The 17,490-nt window shown below is 47.8% G+C and overlaps 7 protein-coding genes and 1 non-coding gene across 8 annotated transcripts; 2 read left to right on the top strand and 6 right to left on the bottom strand.

The window, feature by feature from the left end:
- The first annotated feature begins 1,040 nt into the window (after positions 1-1,040).
- On the top strand, positions 1,041-5,481 carry FVEG_09022 (hypothetical protein). The gene is made up of 2 exons (XM_018897934.1): positions 1,041-5,131; positions 5,181-5,481. Exon 1 carries the CDS (start codon positions 1,117-1,119, stop codon positions 2,698-2,700), a length of 1,584 nt encoding a protein of 527 aa, XP_018755708.1. The 5' UTR covers positions 1,041-1,116; the 3' UTR covers positions 2,701-5,131; positions 5,181-5,481.
- On the bottom strand, positions 2,728-4,941 carry FVEG_09021 (alkanesulfonate monooxygenase). The gene is made up of 8 exons (XM_018897933.1): positions 4,713-4,941; positions 4,523-4,663; positions 4,264-4,468; positions 4,203-4,215; positions 4,094-4,153; positions 3,490-4,046; positions 3,260-3,437; positions 2,728-3,212 (listed from the first exon to the last, which is right to left on the bottom strand). The coding sequence occupies exons 1-8, from the start codon at positions 4,783-4,785 to the stop codon at positions 2,988-2,990; spliced, it is 1,452 nt and encodes a 483-aa protein (XP_018755709.1). The 5' UTR covers positions 4,786-4,941; the 3' UTR covers positions 2,728-2,987.
- Positions 5,420-7,204, bottom strand: FVEG_09020 (hypothetical protein; the record flags this gene model as incomplete). Its single annotated transcript, XM_018897932.1, has 6 exons — positions 5,420-5,847; positions 5,899-6,119; positions 6,172-6,251; positions 6,298-6,809; positions 6,859-7,087; positions 7,135-7,204. The coding sequence occupies 6 exons, from the start codon at positions 7,202-7,204 to the stop codon at positions 5,541-5,543; spliced, it is 1,419 nt and encodes a 472-aa protein (XP_018755707.1). The 3' UTR covers positions 5,420-5,540.
- A 19-nt stretch (positions 7,205-7,223) lies between these two features.
- Positions 7,224-9,866, bottom strand: FVEG_09019 (hypothetical protein). The gene is made up of 2 exons (XM_018897931.1): positions 9,437-9,866; positions 7,224-9,383 (listed from the first exon to the last, which is right to left on the bottom strand). Exons 1-2 carry the CDS (start codon positions 9,776-9,778, stop codon positions 7,839-7,841), a joined length of 1,887 nt encoding a protein of 628 aa, XP_018755706.1. The 5' UTR covers positions 9,779-9,866; the 3' UTR covers positions 7,224-7,838.
- Positions 9,867-10,676: 810 nt separating this feature from the next.
- On the bottom strand, positions 10,677-12,394 carry FVEG_09018 (hypothetical protein; the record flags this gene model as incomplete). Its single annotated transcript, XM_018897930.1, has 3 exons — positions 10,677-11,120; positions 11,162-11,716; positions 11,768-12,394. 3 exons carry the CDS (start codon positions 12,392-12,394, stop codon positions 10,677-10,679), a joined length of 1,626 nt encoding a protein of 541 aa, XP_018755705.1.
- A 1,086-nt stretch (positions 12,395-13,480) lies between these two features.
- On the top strand, positions 13,481-14,722 carry FVEG_09017 (oxidoreductase). Its single transcript, XM_018897929.1, has one exon. The coding sequence runs from the start codon at positions 13,497-13,499 to the stop codon at positions 14,565-14,567; it is 1,071 nt and encodes a 356-aa protein (XP_018755704.1). The 5' UTR covers positions 13,481-13,496; the 3' UTR covers positions 14,568-14,722.
- Positions 14,723-14,981: 259 nt separating this feature from the next.
- On the bottom strand, positions 14,982-15,090 carry FVEG_16501. The gene has a single exon. It is a non-coding gene; the product is annotated as a tRNA-Pro (tRNA).
- A 232-nt stretch (positions 15,091-15,322) lies between these two features.
- FVEG_09016 (hypothetical protein) lies at positions 15,323-17,447 on the bottom strand. Its single transcript, XM_018897928.1, has 4 exons — positions 16,962-17,447; positions 16,895-16,909; positions 16,446-16,847; positions 15,323-16,388 (listed from the first exon to the last, which is right to left on the bottom strand). Exons 1-4 carry the CDS (start codon positions 17,259-17,261, stop codon positions 15,693-15,695), a joined length of 1,413 nt encoding a protein of 470 aa, XP_018755703.1. The 5' UTR covers positions 17,262-17,447; the 3' UTR covers positions 15,323-15,692.
- Positions 17,448-17,490: the final 43 nt, after the last annotated feature.

The following is a 17,490-nucleotide window of genomic DNA, read 5'->3' as shown; positions in this document are numbered from 1 at the left end:
AACGAGGTTCTTTGAGTTGCAGATTCAAATGGGAGCACGCCCGTCTTTGTACGAGTTTCAGCCCTTCCCATAAGACGTGGTAAGCTGAGGCGCTTTTGGACCAAGACTATTGGCGAGACTTCGTCCATAGTCACCATTGCGGTGACTCGAAGTTAAAAACATAGGACTATACCAAGCTCAGTGGCGTTCACGATCCAATGACAACAAAGCAATGACCTGTTGCTGCCTGTTGCGAGGAAGAAGCGGAAGAATGATAGTAATTGCAAGATAAGCAAGTTTCTTGCTGGACGAGAGCTCGGTGAGTTTCTTTTATCCGTAATGGCACTCATGAAAATGTTCCGCAAGCTATGGGACCTTTCTTCACGGGCATCGTGAAGTATGGGGTATGATACTAAAACGCCACAGACGTGTTAGGCTTCGTACTTCGTATACCGATAAACAAAACCAACAAAATTTTCTTTATTATAATTCTCAAATTATCAAAAAATCTAAAATTCAGCTTTCATGAGTTCTTGTGTACGTGATGCTGTATGCCTTGACAGTCATGATGGCATGCTGTTGGACATCGGTTGAACTTTCACCAGCTAAGATACAGTATACATGACATAGCCAATCCAGTTGAAGTGTTGCTTCATAACATTGGTTCAAGGTGAGCTTTTTACAGCACTCGTAGTTTAATGTTCTAGTACACTTTGGTGGACCGTGGTAGACTTATGCCGTATATACTGTATCCTGCATCTCACAAACCATGATTCTGATATTGGCACTAACATCATAAAGTGGTCTGTATCGAGAAACTCGTATCTGTTGTATGAAGAAAAGAAAAAAATCGTGTAATCTTTCGCATCATTCAGCTCCTAATGACGTGCTTGGCTGAAGCTCAGATAATGGGTCGACATGTCGATTTGTGTGGGCATGGTAAACCAAGATAGGAAGCTGGAGCGATTATCCTTGATCAATCACTCCACACAACGTGGGACCTGTTGGCTTTAAATGAATAGGATGCCATGTCGACATTTTCTTTTGGTCAGATCAAAGATATAAATATTACACCCCACCAACAGGTTACCATGACGGCTACTTTTCATGCTAAATCGCTTGCTCACTTGTTGAACTATGGCAGATGACAAGGCCATCGAGCCATCTCCCATTGGGGCTGATGAACCAGATTCTTCTGACAACTCGGTCAAAAATACCCATTCCGATGTAAACGACATATCAAAGCATGACCATCATGTTCACAAAGACGGGGCAGATGCTGCCCTTGACTTGTTGAATGAAACGGGAGGAATCAGTCAACCTTTCGATGCCAAAGCCAGCAAACGACTCATCCGCCGCATCGATACTCACATCATGCCTCTCATTTGTACCGTCTACTTCTTACAGTACATCGACAAGACTGCAGTTTCTTACGCAAGTGTTACCGGCATCCAACAATCAACTGGTCTCAAGGGGAATGAGTTCAACTGGGTCGCTTCGATTTTCTTCTTCGGCCAACTCGGCTTTCAGTTCCCTACTGTTCGTCTTCTTCAAGTTTTCCCTCTTGCCAAGTACGTGTCAGTCAACGTTACACTATGGGGTGTGACTCTCGCTTGTATGGCTGCATGCCATAATTTCAGCGGTCTCCTGGCTTGTCGATTCTTTTTGGGTGCCTTGGAAGCTGCTATTGTTCCAGCGTGGGTCCTTTTCACATCCCAATGGTACACTAAAGAAGAGCAAGCTTTTCGAGTCGGTATCTGGTTCTCAGTCTGCGGTGCGGCTCAGATGTTTGGTGGATATTTTGCTTACGGTGTTGCAACGCATGTTGGCAAAGATCCAGATGCTGCCTTGAAAGGATGGCAAGTTATCTTTCTCGTTCTTGGTCTTCTCACTGTTGTGGTCGGAATCAGTTTCTGGTTCATCATGCCAGATTCTCCTGCCGTTGCTGGGTTCCTGGCCAAAGAGAAGAAAGCCATGCATCTTGAGCGTATTCGAGGAAATGTGCAGGGCATTGGTACGCAGACGTTCAAGTGGGCTCATGTCAAGGAGGCTTTGACTGATAGCATGACTTGGCTATATGCCTTCTGGGTCTTTGCTGCAAACATTCCAAACTCTATTGCTACCAGCTTCGGAAATATTCTTGTCAAAGGTATGGGATATACCAACGAGGAGTCTCTGTTACTGGTCACTCCCCTCGGAGCTTGGGAGATAGTCTTCCTAATCGGCCTGACTTACGGAGCTATGAAGACAAGACAACGGTTGTTCTTTTGCATAGCTGGTCACATTCCTGCCATCATCGGAGCCATCTTGATGGCAACCACAGAAAAGGTTCCCGCCCTCATTGGATATTACACAACTGGAGGCATTCCCATTGGCTGGACTACTATTCTCGGACTACAAAGCTCAAACGTGGCTGGCTCTACCAAGAAAATCACCGTCTCATGTATCGGAACTATCGCATATACTGTTGGAAACATCATCTCACCTCACACATTTCAAGCTCGTGATGGGCCACGATATCTTCCCGCCAAGATCTCCATCTGCATCATTTACTTCCTTTGCACTATTGACTTGCTAGTCATGAGATGGGTCTTTGATCGAAGGAACAAGAAGAGAGATGCTGAGAAGGCTGCGCTAGGCGATCAGTACAGAGTCGAGGAGAACCACGAGTTTCTGGATCTGACGGATCTGGAGAACAAAGAGTTCCGCTACGAGCTGTAGAATAATGCTACCAAAATCAGAAACTTTTGGACAAGACTTTATGAGTCTACCTCTAATGTAATTCTCATGTAGCTCGAATGCAACGAGACATTATGTAGTCTATTCATTAGCATAACATAAAAGTAAGGGGACCATGCTATCATATCCTGCAGCCTATGGACTTAAGTAAGTCGAGTTGCAGGGCTATCTCCAGCAATTTCATGACTTGGCTTTGCCTGAACGTTGGACAATCTTGCTACTGGCATTTTTAATTCTGTTGATCCTTTTGAGACTACTTTTAGGCATATCTACTGTGGAATCTTGTGCTCACTTGCAGGCACGCCAGCAGCCCACCTATACTTTGAAGCAGCATGCTCATCAAGAGGATACTTCTGTCCAGGAAGTCCATAGAAGTTCTCTCGGTAGCTGCCACCAGGTACTGCGTAATCGTCCCAGAAGAGACCCCTTGATCGAAGTTCAGGGAGCAGCAGTTCGATGATATCTTTGAAGGTACCCGGGAAAAGAACATATCCCTCCTCATAGTTAGTAAGGCCCCATGATTAGAGGTTTATGAACTTACAAAGTTGAACCCATCGACGTCTGCCTCATCAATCCAGACTTGCAGGCTGTCGGCTACCTGGGAGGGTGTACCAACGAATAGAGGTCCATTGCCTCCGAGGCTGACATGCTCGGCGACAGTATGCTTCGTCCACTTTGAGTTTGCGGGTGAGAACTTGGCATAGCCTTCTACAGTTGATCTGAAGAACCATATGAGTTGAGGCACTTTGGGATTATGAGGACGAAACTTACCTGACAGCGTTACTCTCAACCTGTCGAAGCTCCTCATCATCACCGTACTGGTTCAAGTCCATACCAGTCCATCCGCCGAACAACGACAGAGCGCCTTCAGTCGAAGCATACTTCTTCGCTTCGTTATACTTAGCCAGAGCTTCCTCCTCAGTCTTGCCAAGAATGGGGGTGACAAGAGCGAGGACCTTGATGTTGTTTGGATCTCGGCCAAACTGTTCCTTCGCAACTTGTCGGATATCTGCAATGTTCTTCTTACACACTGCAGGTGCATGCGCAGAAGTAAAGATGGCCTCAGCATGCTGAGCTGCAAATGCTTTACCTGGCTTGCTGGCTCCTGCTTGAAGAAGCAGAGGTGTTCGCTGCGGGCTGGGGTCCACGACGTGAGGACCGGGAACGTTGAAGTATTTGCCGTTATGGTCGATTTGACGAACAAGGGCGGGATCCGTGTAGATACCTCGCTCACGGTCTAGCTTGACAGCGTCGTCACGCCAGGATGAGTTAAAGAGCTTGTACATGACTTCCATGTATTCTTCGGCCTGGGCGTAGCGTTCATCGTGCTGACTATCATCAGAAGCTGGATGACTAATTCGAGGAGATCACTTACAGCGAGTTGAACTGGATGGCCAAGGTTGCGAGCGGCTGAGTCTAGGTAACCAGTAACAATCTGTAAATCTTATTAGTGGTGACCGTGAAACGAGACTCGACGTTCTTACGTTCCAGCCCAAACTGTTGAGAGAGTTAGCTTGATTTCACAGTGTATTAAAGGAGACTTGCCGGCCCTTGGTGAGGTGATCGACTGTAGATAACCGTCGAGCCAGATGATATGGCTGCTCATAAGTAACAGAAACAGTGGCACCAAATCCAATATTTTTCGTCGCAGCAGCCATGGCAGGAATAACGGCCAATGGCTCTGTGAGAGGCCATTGAGCTCCAGAGATGATAGCAGGTTCCAAGGACTTCTTGTAAACATCGTAGCCTCCTATCTCAGTTGTCAGAACTCTGAAAGCTACCCCTCATAACCCAAGTCACTTACCCAGCACATCAGCGATAAAGATGCCATGGAATTTGGCGTCTTCTAGCAACTTGGCTAGTTCAACCCAGTGCTCAGTGTCCTTGAATCTCCAAGACTCATCCTCAGGGTGTCTCCATAATCCTGGGGATTGATGACCACTGCCTAAAGTCTTATCAGTATATGTTATATGACTGGGATGAGGGGCACTTACACATCATGACAAAGGCATTGACGATAAGGCTTTTCTTCTTGCCCTGCTGGGCCGTTTGATCTTGGGAAGCCATGACGTTGACTGTAGAAAATGGAAGTGATCTGATTGGATTATGCCTGACTTCGTTGTTTAGGTGGTGATGTACTTGTCCCCAGCTTATTCTTCTTTTAAGACACTCCGGATATCGGTGCCGATACAGGACTTCCAGACGACTATTGCGTGATTGTTAGGCTCATGACTGAATATGCAAGTGATAGCTCTAGACAGGGTATTCTTAGGCTATAGATATGAGACCTTGGCGTGTAGGAGTGTTTTGGTGGTCTAACCGATGGCGCAATCATCACTGAGTCTTGCTCATATGAAATGCCGATCAACCCCTCAATTTCGATACGATAAACTCGGGGAACTTCCACAAATGGGTAAAATATTGAGAATTTCTATCAGGGTTGTTTTATTAATTGTTTCTAGCTCGGAAGTTTCATGTCAAGATACCGAGTTGTCGGGAGTGGCATATCACGCCCACGTGGGCTACACACGTTGAAGGTTGCAGAGGCGCAGAGTCTGTGCTCTTCTGAGACATCAAATATTCTAGAAGGAGTTGATCATGAGATTCTCATTTTACGGTTCAGGACCTTGAAATGGTGATTCGGGGCTTGATGTCGCTTGATTTTTATCATCTATCAACAAACATAACAAAGATGCACAGCTTCAACAACTTTCATATAAATATTCTAGATTTAATATCTATAAAATCTCTAAGTTCACGACGCTCTTGAGCCATTCCCTCTCTGATACCTCCGAAGAGTCCATGAATAAGCCCGTCACTGTCTATTGCTTCTTGATATCACTGTCCTCGCCGGAGTTGGACCCATAGGTCTGACTATCAACCTCCTGGATGGGGCTCTCAAGAGAAGCAGCAGGACGAGAACCGAAATCCTTGAGAACCAACCAAGCAGGGAAGATAGAAAGACCCCAAAGTGCGAAGTTGAAGTAAACGCCACCGACCTCAGCGAAGAGAGGCAAGGAAGTAATGCCGTAGCTGACAGCTTGCCAGGCGGATTCAGTACCTCGGAGGAGGGCAGAGAACCGAATGATCTCGTCTTGAGTGTCGGCGAGATGATGAATAACGAAGTAGCTAGGGAATCATTAGATCATGGCCAGATTACGTGCGTTCATGGTTACTCACAGGAAGAGGTAGTTTAGCTGGAATGACAATGTGAGTAACAAGAAGATGGCGAATGAATGGCCGAATCCCGAATCAACCCAATCGTAGGTTGGCCTTGTCTCACGGAACCTGGTAACCAAGACTGTGACCCAGATCCAACAAGCGCCTTGGAGAGTAGCAAGAAAGGCGAAAGAAGATCTGGTACGGAATCGTAGAGAAACCTTGGTACGGTCGAGCCAAACCTATGGAGATACTGTCAGCAACAGATACATAATGGGCGGTTGACAGACTTACACCCAGAACATTACCAGCGGTGACGGCAACGATGCCGCCCAAGAAAGATCCAAGAGCACGGGATCGAACAGTAAACCATACTGCATCAGTTAGTATTATGTGTGAAGTTAGACCGGGGAGTCTTACAGGAAAGGTAAGTGAAGAATACGGCTTCCGCAAACACAGCCTGTCCGATGAACAGAACGACCAGAAGGAACTTCTTCGTGAAGAAGAGTCTGGCCGTCTCCTTCAGCTCGAAGCTAGGAAGCTTGTCAATCTCCAACTTGACCGTGACGCCATCTTTCCTTTGAACCTGATGCGGCTTGCTGAGCAACAGAGCAACGAAAGGACCAACAGCTTGGAGAGCAATGAAGATGAGGTAAACAGTGTAAGAGACCTTTCCAGCCTCGTTGCGGTCGGCATTTAGACCAAGATTGATGGCACCACCGAGGATCTGGCCAGATAGACGGTAGGTAAGCCAGTAACCTAGAGCTTTACCACGGTTCCAAGGCTCAGGATATGCGATGGCGATAGCGGCCTCGGCCATCCAGAAGACACCAGCTGAGATACCACAGAGAGCAGCACCGACGAGAACGAGCCATTCTGTTCCGAAGCGGTTGTTGGTGTAAAGGCCTGCTGCATAAGGTGCATATCCAAGACTAACCCTCATCAGCAGTGTTCACGAGTTGTTCATGTGGGTAGACTTACGTTCCAAAGATCAGAGCACCCTTGATGCCGATATATCGAACCAGAGTACTCGAGAAGTAACAAGACACCACCATGAGACAGAATGTCAAGGCATTGGCAGCGTTGATGAGCTTAGGCGAAGCTGCACCACCGGCACCAAGCGAGTTCATGGCTACCCAGATACCCGGGGCAGACAAGTTACACAAGCCAAGAACCGTGATGTTGAAGAATGTGGAACGATACCACTTGACTGTGCAGTGTTAGTAGACGACGTGCATATCGGGAGTGAGTTCTTACCTGGAAGAAGCTGATGCTTGGGAGGAGCAGCGACCTCACTGTCCGCATGTCGATTTTCCACCACCGTCATCTTGACTTGTCTGAATGATCCTGTATGAACTGGGGAAAGTTGAGACAGAAGAGAAAGCTTGATGGCTGCCAGAATCTTTAGCGAGACGCGGCTGTGGTATTTTCTGTAGAAGTAGGTACGAGATCAACATTTATATTTCCCTTCCCATCATGAAACCACCGCCCAACACGATAGCACCAGCACGCAATCCAATCCTTGACCGCACCTACAGCTCAACTGCCGAAGTCCCAGCCCTTTGGGCATTAACTCATCTAGCGCAAAACGTATATCTGTGGCGGCATTGCGTTTACCAGATTCTCGGTATGTATCCGGTTCGAGACTCAAAAGCTTTCTTCGCTAGCATAGTCTCGTCCTTTGGCTTGTCCTCGGTTACGCTTCAAGTATCACTATGCGTACGTGGAGGCAGGATCTGAGATCAACTCCCCGTGAAAGATGGCCCCATCAACGAACCTAATGCAAGGATGTTTAGCGGCTCCGATGCTTCAGTGTAGTCGTGATAGATTAGACGGGCTCTCCACGTGGAGGTGCGGGCGAGTCACGCGATTACGTGCGTGGGACCATGTCATGACGAGATCTCGCCCAAAAGCTCATCTTCACTTTATGTACGTATTGTCAAATCTACTAGACTAACTGTTTATGGAATGCTCCACCACTTCTCGTGAATATCCCGCAAATCGATCTTATCTGGCCTCTGAAGATATGGCGTTTGGTCAGCCTCTATGTCCGTCTCTCTCTTGGTCCATCCGTTGCCCAAGTAGTGCGCGAAGCGGTTCTTAGAGTCGCCGATATACTTGTACTCCCAATCTTCCCATCTAGGTTCCTGTCGCACAAATGTGATATGTCCTGCGCTTCCTGGCCAGAGCCCGTGAATTCTAGCACCAGGTCTGCCACCATTGTACCATGAGCTGCATTTATCCGTGAGAACTGTCTTTGCGAAAAAGGCATCCGAGTACTCCACAAAGTCGTCCGCTGCTTGTTTGGACGGGCTCAGAGACTTGATGCCCTGGTGCGAGACTTTGCGCAGGACCTTGGCGAAGTATGTCAATTGAGTCTCGACGCTGTGAGGGACTGTTCCCGATGGCCCTGTTGCTTGCGGTCCATGGACGAAGAGAAGGTTAGGGAAACCAGGTGTTCCAAGTCCAAAGTATGTGTAAGGATATCCATATGTTCCATCAGCCTTCCACAGATTGCTGAGCTCCTGTCCATGAGCGCGAATGGGGAATGCTGGAACCATGTCAACGTTTGCGCCGGTCGCGCAAATGACAGCATCGACATCTCTCTGCTTGCCATCCTCAGTCTCGATACCCGTCTCCGTAAAGCGCTTAATTCGAGTACGGATGTAATCCACGTTATCTTCAGTAACAGCTTCAAGATAACCGGGCCCCGGTGTCAGACGTCGACAATTTGGCGAGAAGTCTGGTACGATGTGCTCCAGAAGTTCCGGCTTCTTCACCAGTCGCTTCTTCATGATGTCAATGAACGCTTCGCGGAGCTTCTGGTTAGACTCGCTGTTTCGAAAGAACGAGTCAAATCGAGTCCAGTATAAGCTCTCGAGGTCCTTTCGGAAAGCCAAGTATGCGTCAGGGTCATCTGCCCATTTCTTCTTCTCCTCTTCAGTATATGGCTGGGCCTCAATCTTTCGCTCTTCGCCAGCCCAAGATGCAGCAATCCATGTCTTGTTACGAGCATAATGATCAAGTCGCTTGACAATGGGTTGGAGATTTGCTGTGACTTGGATACCGCTCGCTCCATTGCCAATAACAGCGACCGTCTTGTCCTTGGGGTCAAAATCCGTGCTCCAATTGGAGGCATGGCGAAGATGTCCTTTGTATTCCGATATTCCAGGATAATTGGGTAATTTCCAGTCATTGAACCGGCCGATACTGGTCAAGATGAATTCGTTCTTCTCGACCGTCTCTTCGCCCGTCTTCACGTTCCGCAGCTTCGTGATCCAGACACCCTCTTCATCGTCCCAGGTTGTACCCTCGACTCTGGTATCGAGCTTGACATATTTGTAGACGTCAAACTTTCGCGCGACGGATTGCCAATATTCTCGGATCTCGTGGCCGGGTGCGTACTTGTCCGACCAGTCTGTCTTGGGCGCGAACGTGCTTTGGTAGACGTGCGATGCAATATCGCATCTTACGCCGGGGTAAACGTTCTCAAACCATGTTCCTGCCTACATGGTTGTCAGCTATATCAATCTTCAAGCAATCTGACGATTTGACGTACCAAATCGGCGTTCTTTTCGTAGATGGTAAGCTTGATGCCAGGGACTTTGGCTGGTAGAAGAATGCCTGCTGTGATTCCAGCCAGGCCAGCGCCAATGACACCAACTCTTAGCGGGCGTGGCTCGTCAACGAATCTGTCGACCAATTTCAGGCGAGGGTTGTAATAAGGCGATGTCTCGTCTACGTCTGGCCCATCTCGTACGGCTGTTGATGTGCTGTCCTTGGTCTGGGTAATTGGGGTTGACTTCTCAGCCGGTACACTCTCTACAGCGACGCTCGACAAGTTTGACTCTCTGTTGTTGAAGCCATTGATTGCGCCGTTAATTACTGCTGCGGTAGCCATCGTTAATTGACGGGAATATCGTGCTCGGGAATGATGGTGAACGTCCAGGCGACAGGACTGGGATACTCAATACCTTGAGCTATTCTTCTATCCTTATCGCATCTTCACCACGAGCACGTTAGCTAGCTCTTCAGTTACATCATGTCGTAATCTAATCATTATGCATGGCCATTCGCTGTCGCAACTCCCGTTCCTCTTTCACCATATTGCGTCTTTGTTAGTCTCAATCACGCTTGGGCCCCACGCTCTTACACCATCGAGGCCCTGCCACTCCGGCATGAGACCCTGAAATCGCGATCCAATCAACTTCGAAGCAATTAATTACCGTCGCTTCCGATATGCGGAGTGAACTCGAAGTAACATCCGAGGTTGGAAGGTTTGCTCTTGTAGGCCATCATCGCCTCACTTGGTTGTCGCAGGTTCCAAAGGTGCGCAAAAATGCAAGACCTTGGCTCTTCACTTACATCGCCCCAAGCCTTGCTCTTGGTTCACTCATACATATGGAATTTAGTAGCTCTGTTGTCTATCAAAGTATTTGAGACTAGTCCGTTATGCCACTGCATCCCTTCGGTTGACACTCATCGCATCTAATCCATGTTCGACCTCAAAACAATACTTACCTCATGTTCTATCTAGTAATTCCGCCCCCATAATCCTACTTCTCGAGTACAAATTGCTCCCCAGTCCACCCATAAGTTCGGTAAAGTCTCCGTCCATGGCGTCTAGCTATGACAAAGGGTACTTTAGTATGTGGCGAGAATTGCCAAACAGACCCATATAGCTTCTCGGCAGCAAGTCCGGCTGAAGTTAAGGCATGCAAAAAGTCGTTCCATGCAACTTCACCGGGGGTAGAAGTGACATCTGGATCGTAAAAGAGAATGCGGAATATCTTGAGTGCTCATCGGTCGACCTTGAATACCGGCTTTGGATCCTCAAGTGCGACCTCGGCCATCGCTTCAGCTGGGGCTTCAACGGTATCTGTTAACTGGATTGTAGTTCCTCTTGTCTTGAGTTTCGCTTTGGCTGGCTTCGCTGAAAGAAGTTCTGATGCCTTAGTGTCTCGATCGTCACTGGTGCCAAAGAAAAAGGTCGACAAGGATTGCTCAATGTCGAGGACTTTCTTCTTCTCTTTCGTGGGCTCAACCCATTCGGGTGTCCGCTGCAAAACACGGGGACTTTTGAGGAGACCCATGAGGATACTTTCGTTCATGTTCTTTGTCCGATCGTAGAGATACCGGTCTGCTCTGGCCCAGAAAGAATCTAGATTCGACTCTGCTCGCCGCATCATCTCAACGTTCTCCTTATTCCTGCGTCGGTGCTCCGGATATGCAAACTTCACCAGCTTATTTTCAACAAATGGGAGAAGATCAGGCGAGGGAGTACTTTCCAGAGCTTCGTGATTTGTCGCAAAATGCCAAGCCTGGCTTCGATAACCTCTGTCGACCAATCCATAGAATCATCGTCAACCTCGGCACTGAAACCTCGATTCCACGGCTCAAACCGCTCCAGCGCATGCAAAGCCTGGATGATTAGAGTTAAGTCACCCATCATGACACGGGCAGTTGGCGACAGCAAGTCGCGAATTGTCTTGTCCCTTTCCGTCTGAAGTTCTAGATCATTCATGACCATATTCATTGTAAAGATATCAGGAACCACGTCCTGGTCGTCATCAAGCAGGCCCCTCGAATCATATAGATGCCGGAGCACGTGCATGAGCAAAAATTGCTCATTATATGTCAGAGGCCTATCCCTGTCCTCGGAATGCAAGCGCCAAAGGATAATAGCGGCTCGGAACGGGAGCGAACGCTTGATCAAGAGCTCAAGCTTTGGCAGAAACACAGCCTCTCTCATAGTAAGGAGGAAAGAAAGAAAATGGCGAATCTGGTCGTTGTATTCGTCGGGCAGTTTCTCGGTAGGGTTTATGACGCTCGCATAATTCTTTTGCAGTTCACACAGGCGTTTGGTAATTCAATGAGCTTCAGTGAACACCTCAATCATTGTGTATACATTAGCCAGAACCTGACCAATGGCTGCTCCCCATTTGTCTTTATGCTCTCTCGTATCGCCGATGAGTTGCACATGATCGTACGTGTCACTGACTTGTTCGGCAAAGTAATTGGGATCCTCGCGCATCGTCCATACGTAATCCTCCGCAGCGGCGGCCCTAGCCGCAAATAGCTTTTCAAGATTGGCAAAATTCAGCCGAGTCGGCACGCGGTAAGGTGCTTCGAAAGTAATCTCAAGAAGGGAGGTCTGTAATTCTTCAGTCTGCGTATTCGAAGGAAGCGTAGGCTCGGGCTGGATAGGATACGTGTCGCTGAGCAAGTTGTTCGGCTCAATGTCGTGCAGGATTCGATAACAACACTTGAAAAGGAAGTCCATCAAGCGCTCTTGTATCTCTAGAATCACCATGCCCGACGCGATGGAGTACTGCCACACCGACCACACCTTGCCATAGATGGTGGACGTAGACCAGTCATAGTCTTTATTTGACAAATGAAGCCAAACTCCTGGGTCAGCTTCTGGGAATTTCTTCACAATCCCATAATCGTCTTGGGAAACGCCCTGGAGGACCAATTTCATGTCTTCTGTAGCGTACGGTGGTTCCATCACCATTTCGGTCAATTTTTCTTTATTGCACGTATTGTGCATCAGTATCAAGGAACAAGGGAGGCGGGTGATGGCCTCTAGAATTGAAAAGCAAGAGGAACGGCGTGGGCTTGCCAAGAGACTCTTTGCTTATATGAGGCCACAAAATGGAACCATGTTGCCCGGCCTTGACCTCGGGGTCGGTGCCTACTTGTCGCCAAAGGTCATTAAAAGGCCGATGGGTCGGTGGCATGTCTGGCCATGCAGTGAGAAGGACCTCGAGCCGTTGCTTTCTATTTTTCTTGAGCCATCGCTTCTGTATGGTCTCTTCATGCCGCTCCAGAATTCTCCCAAGGATCTCATAGTTCTAATAGATGCTTTTTCATCTTCTCTTTGACTCGATTTCAACCTCGTCTGCTGGTGTGTTCTTCAGTGGGAAAGGGTAAGAATCCCATTCTTCTCCACTATCACTTCCGGAAGCATCAGGGGAAGAGGCTCCATCACGAGACATTTTCTTTCCAAGTGTGGCCTTTGTATGATACTCTTCAATTTGGTTGTATTGTCGGTCACTCAATGTGATGTTGATGTTTTGAAACAGTGTCTTCCTCAAATCACGCGTCGCAGTTACTCAATACCGTTGGGACTCAACGGTCGAACAATATTCCGTCCAATGATTATCTAGCTAAGGTAGGTACTGTATTGATTTTTTTGATTTTTTTTTTTTTTTTGCTTCTTCTAACTAGCAGCCACAAGCTTATTCATAGTTACGCATCCAATTCGCAATCTTGTGTGCCCACTCAAATCTACCGGTCTGTTTGAGACCGTCAGTTTTGAGCATATGAAAGTTGAGTTTTCCCTGTAGTGGCTTAGCCTTGCTGTGTAAGCTACCTGATGTATAGTTCGTTAGATCATTTTTGGGGACGGTAAAATGTTTAACGCGATACTAAATCCATTGCTCCGTTGGCCTCAATTACTATTTCCCCATACCCCGCGCGGGTCATTTCAACGGGTCTGGGGTAAACATTTTGGCGTTAAACATGAGTCACAAGGAGCCGATGTCAAGGTATAAATTGTGTAGAAGTCCGCATCGTTTGTGATCATCAGAGAGCACGGCTCACATTAATTCAACATGTCTTCCGAGCCCATCACATTCGCCATCATTGGTGTCGGCTTGATTGGGCCTCGTCACGCCCAGACTGTGATCAAGAATAGCCAAGCAAAGCTGGTAGCTGTTGTCGATCTCATGCCAAATGGCGAACAACTAGCTCAAGAGCTTGGAGCTGCCTACTTCAAATCCGTGACCGATATGCTGCAATCGTCGACTAAGCCTCAGGCAGCCATTATCTGCACGCCCAATCATACGCACGTCCCCCTTGCTCACGAGTTATCCTCAGCAGGTATTCATATTCTTATCGAAAAGCCTTTTTGTACAGATATTCAGAGTGGCAAGGATTTGGTTGATCATCTCGATAAGTTAGACGTCAAGGCTTTGGTCGCTCATCATCGGCGATTCAATCCCTATATGATGACTGCAAAAGAAACTGTTGGCTCAGGTTCTCTTGGAAAGGTCATTGCAGTGAGTGGAATTTGGGCGACTTATAAACCAATGGAATACTTTGACCCTCCACGGGAATGGCGAAGAGAGAATACGGGCGGTGTTGTTCTCATCAATCTCGTCCATGAGATCGATCTGTTGCACTATCTCTTTGGTCCCATTACACGGATTCATGCAGAAAAGACGATATCACAACGTGGGTTTGAGGCTGAAGAGGGTGCAGTTCTGACACTTCGATTCAAGTCCGGTGCCGTCGGAAGCTTCCTGTTCTCAGACAATGTTCCGTCACCGCATAACTTTGAGTCCGGTACTGGAGAGAACCCTCTGATTCCTAAGACTGGAAAGGACTTTTATCGTATCTTTGGCACCGATGCATCATTAAGTGTGCCAGATATGACCCTATCTTCCTATCCTGAAGGCGGAAAGTCATGGCACCAAGAGCTTGTTCAGAAGAACATCCCTGTCCCCGATGGTGTGCCTTTCGAGCTACAGTTGGATCACTTCATCAAGGTTATTCGTGGTGAGGCGACTCCGAGTTGCACGCCGAGAGATGGCCTAGCTGCACTTGTTGTCTGCCAGGCTGTGAAAGAGGCATTAAAGGAGGACAAGACAGTGGATATTGACACTTCTGATTTTGGACTCTAACTGGGTAGTGCTTCAGACTCTTAATGTTTCTTAGAATTCAAAGACGGATTGTATAATTATAGGGTATATCAAAATAGCAATAGGATACTGAGGGTCTCTAGGTTATACTCTGTAACATATATTGATAATGGTCAGAGACTATGTTATTCTATGAGCAACTATTGTACTCCTAAGTTCATTCTTCTCATCAACTTCTATCTTCAATAAGTTTCCAATGATCAAACAAATCTCTATTTTCATCAATACTGACGAAGAAGGACTTTCGTGTTCGCAGCGGCAAGTTAAACTATACATGTCTCAACAGCCAAGCTCGTCGTGTTCACCGCAAGGGCATTACGAAACCATCTTACACCGTTTTCTAAATGTTGTCTCAATCATCAAAAAGCAGACCAGGCAGCCCAATCAGCAAAAACAGGGCCTGACCGGGGATTGAACCCGGGACCTCTCGCAAACTATAGTTCCTTATAAACAGAACTGAGATGTCACTCCCGAAGCAAGAATCATACCGCTAGACCATCAGGCCAGATACTAGATCCTGGGGATACCAGTGCGGCCAGAACCGGGTGCCTATAGACATGCCGACCCCAGCAGCTCTTACTGCCGATCTACGGAATTTCTAGATGTTTCTTTCCTATATCCAACGACTTGAGCCAAGCTATTCTCAAGCACCAAGTAATGAGTCGAGTGCTCGTCTTATTATTACCTGTTTCCCCTGGAGAGTGGTGGTTATCGGCGCTTCGTCCATGAGAGACTAGCAGACGGCACGGCTCGCAGGATCTACAGCACTAGCCCATGATCGATGAGACCTTATGAGAGTATTGGGCCGCCGCTTAGGAATCGGCTGTAGTCATTGTAGCATGATTCTGAGATACTTGGGATTTAATGGTAACACATGAGGTATGGCTTTGAAAGGTCGAGTCCCCGTGGCTTCCAAAGGCGCACAGGCTGGCTGGGGGTCGTGGTTCTTTCAGACTTCATATTATTTGGCTACTCCGCGGAGAAACAATCTAATTTGTATAAGGCCTCGTTCTATCGTTGAGCTCAAGTCTAATCTGTTGGGGAGCTGAAATATGTTTGATCTGACTTTGACAAGAAAGCGATACAATGGTCGACTGTAGCTGATCCTTAATCCCTTTTCTTGCCAATTCTTGGGAGACATAGCCAAAGTCCTAGCAATGCAGTCAAGAAAGCCAAGATAATCGGCTGAAGAGTCTTGACTCCCTTGGCTTGAGCAATAGCACCCACGGCAAAAGGAAGAATCGCGGCACCACTACCACCAAAGGCAGCTGCAAAACCAATAGTACTCACATGCAAGTACTTGGGCAACATCTTCGTAGTAGCAACGACTACTGCAGGGAATAATGGACCGAGAAAGAATCCCTGGAGTGCTACTGTTACTGCCGAGACATAAAAGCTCGGAACGAGCCAGAAGATTAGCTGCAGTGCCATAGCGGCAGGCAGATACAAAGACACTGCAACTTTGACACCAAGGAGCGGAGTCACGAACCCCAGGATAGCACGGCCAACGGCGAGACCCAGCCAGAAGCCCATGGAGGTCATACCGGCTGGGTAGTTCTCAGCCTTTCGCACGCGAATCATGAATTGGACGATCCAGCCACCGACAGAAACCTCAACGCCAACGTAGCAGAGGAGGAATGCGGCACAAAGCCAAGTAACACGAGCAAAAGGAAGCTTGAACAAGGCTTCCTTCATGCCCTGGTTGTCCTCATTGCTGGCGTCCATGGTTTGACGGTAGACCTCTGGGCCATTGGGCCAGAATGCCCAGGTGCAAGTGACAAATTCGATAGTGGCCAGCCCGATCTGAGTATAGCGGTTAATACTGTGCTTTTCATGAGCATACCAACATGTGCGGCTCACCATAACATAGTAGAATGTATACCAAGGCAAGTTAGCCTTTGCAATCATGTTAGTTGCGATAAGAGGACTGATGACTCCTCCAACGCCGTAAAAGGCATGAAGGAGGCCAAGAGTCTCATTAGCCCTATCGAGATTGCCAATCCAGGCATTCCAAGCAGCATCACTGATTCCGTTTCCGAAACCAGCGAGACAGTACGCAAGAACCAAGACTGGGTACGGAGGGTGAACAGCGATAATGATGTAGGCGAGAATATGGCAAATTCCACAGGTAATACCAATTCCTCGCTGCCCAATCCGTCGATGCAGGGTATTGTTCAATACTGCTGCCAATATATAGCCAACAAAGGGCGAGAGGAAAACAAGAGACACTATGATGTAACTCAAGTTGTAGTATTCTTCTAGCTGCGAACTGTTAGTAACTCGGCCCTCGGAGGAGCCGATTTACGTACGTATGGGATCAAGGCCTGTCATTTTACTGTCAGAAATGTTATCAAACAAGGGTTATAGAAATCATACACCGTATGCAGCATCATTAGCCCCGGAGGTCAAAAGACTCCAAAACGCCGCTCCGGTCCTGAAAACATTTTGGCGGGGATATTTCCAGTTCTCAGCAACCTCCGCGGAAGCATTCTGCGCCGCGACGCTCTCAACACCACCGTCTGAGTAATCTTCACCGTAGCGAGAGCCAAGCCTCCGAGTTTCGTCAAAAATACCCGATCCCTCACGGACCGCAGCGGCAGGGGGCTCGTTGATTGCGCGAGACGTCAGCTCGTAGGAGCCAATTGTGGCGGTAGAAGAGGCAGCCATAGTGGACATGTGCTGACAGGAACGGAGGTTTAGGTTAAATTTAAACGCCGTCTATAATAAAGGGAGTGAAAAACAGGAGGAGGATTCTCAACGACATGATGCGATCTATTTCTTTCTTTCAAACTTGGTTGTTGACGACATCATGTGGATCTTGTACGTGGATAATTGTTCAGCACCTTACGATGAGTTGAGAGTATAACCAGATCAGGAATGGATTCACGGGACCCAAGACGGTTCG

Source organism: Fusarium verticillioides, chromosome 5 (assembly GCF_000149555.1).
Source record: "Fusarium verticillioides 7600 chromosome 5, whole genome shotgun sequence".
Lineage (NCBI taxonomy): Eukaryota > Fungi > Ascomycota > Sordariomycetes > Hypocreales > Nectriaceae > Fusarium > Fusarium verticillioides.
The sequence above is the reverse complement of the archived record's forward strand: the minus strand, read 5'-3'. Positions and strand labels throughout refer to the sequence as shown.

Excerpts from the sequence above, each read along its gene's own strand:
- FVEG_09022 (XM_018897934.1), top strand. The coding sequence starts at position 1,117 with ATGGCAGATGACAAGGCCATCGAGCCATCTCCCATTGGGGCTGATGAA.
- FVEG_09017 (XM_018897929.1), top strand. The coding sequence starts at position 13,497 with ATGTCTTCCGAGCCCATCACATTCGCCATCATTGGTGTCGGCTTGATT.
- FVEG_09019 (XM_018897931.1), bottom strand. The coding sequence starts at position 9,778 with ATGGCTACCGCAGCAGTAATTAACGGCGCAATCAATGGCTTCAACAAC. Across the intron at positions 9,384-9,436 it reads ACGAAAAGAACGCCGATTTG|GCAGGAACATGGTTTGAGAA; the intron begins GTACGTCAAATC and ends ACAACCATGTAG.
- FVEG_09021 (XM_018897933.1), bottom strand. The coding sequence starts at position 4,785 with ATGGCTTCCCAAGATCAAACGGCCCAGCAGGGCAAGAAGAAAAGCCTT. Across the intron at positions 4,469-4,522 it reads CTTTATCGCTGATGTGCTGG|GAGGCTACGATGTTTACAAG; the intron begins GTAAGTGACTTG and ends CAACTGAGATAG. Across the intron at positions 3,213-3,259 it reads ACGTCGATGGGTTCAACTTT|GGATATGTTCTTTTCCCGGG; the intron begins GTAAGTTCATAA and ends AACTATGAGGAG.
- FVEG_09016 (XM_018897928.1), bottom strand. The coding sequence starts at position 17,261 with ATGTCCACTATGGCTGCCTCTTCTACCGCCACAATTGGCTCCTACGAG. Across the intron at positions 16,389-16,445 it reads ATACATTCTACTATGTTATG|ATCGGGCTGGCCACTATCGA; the intron begins GTGAGCCGCACA and ends CGCTATACTCAG.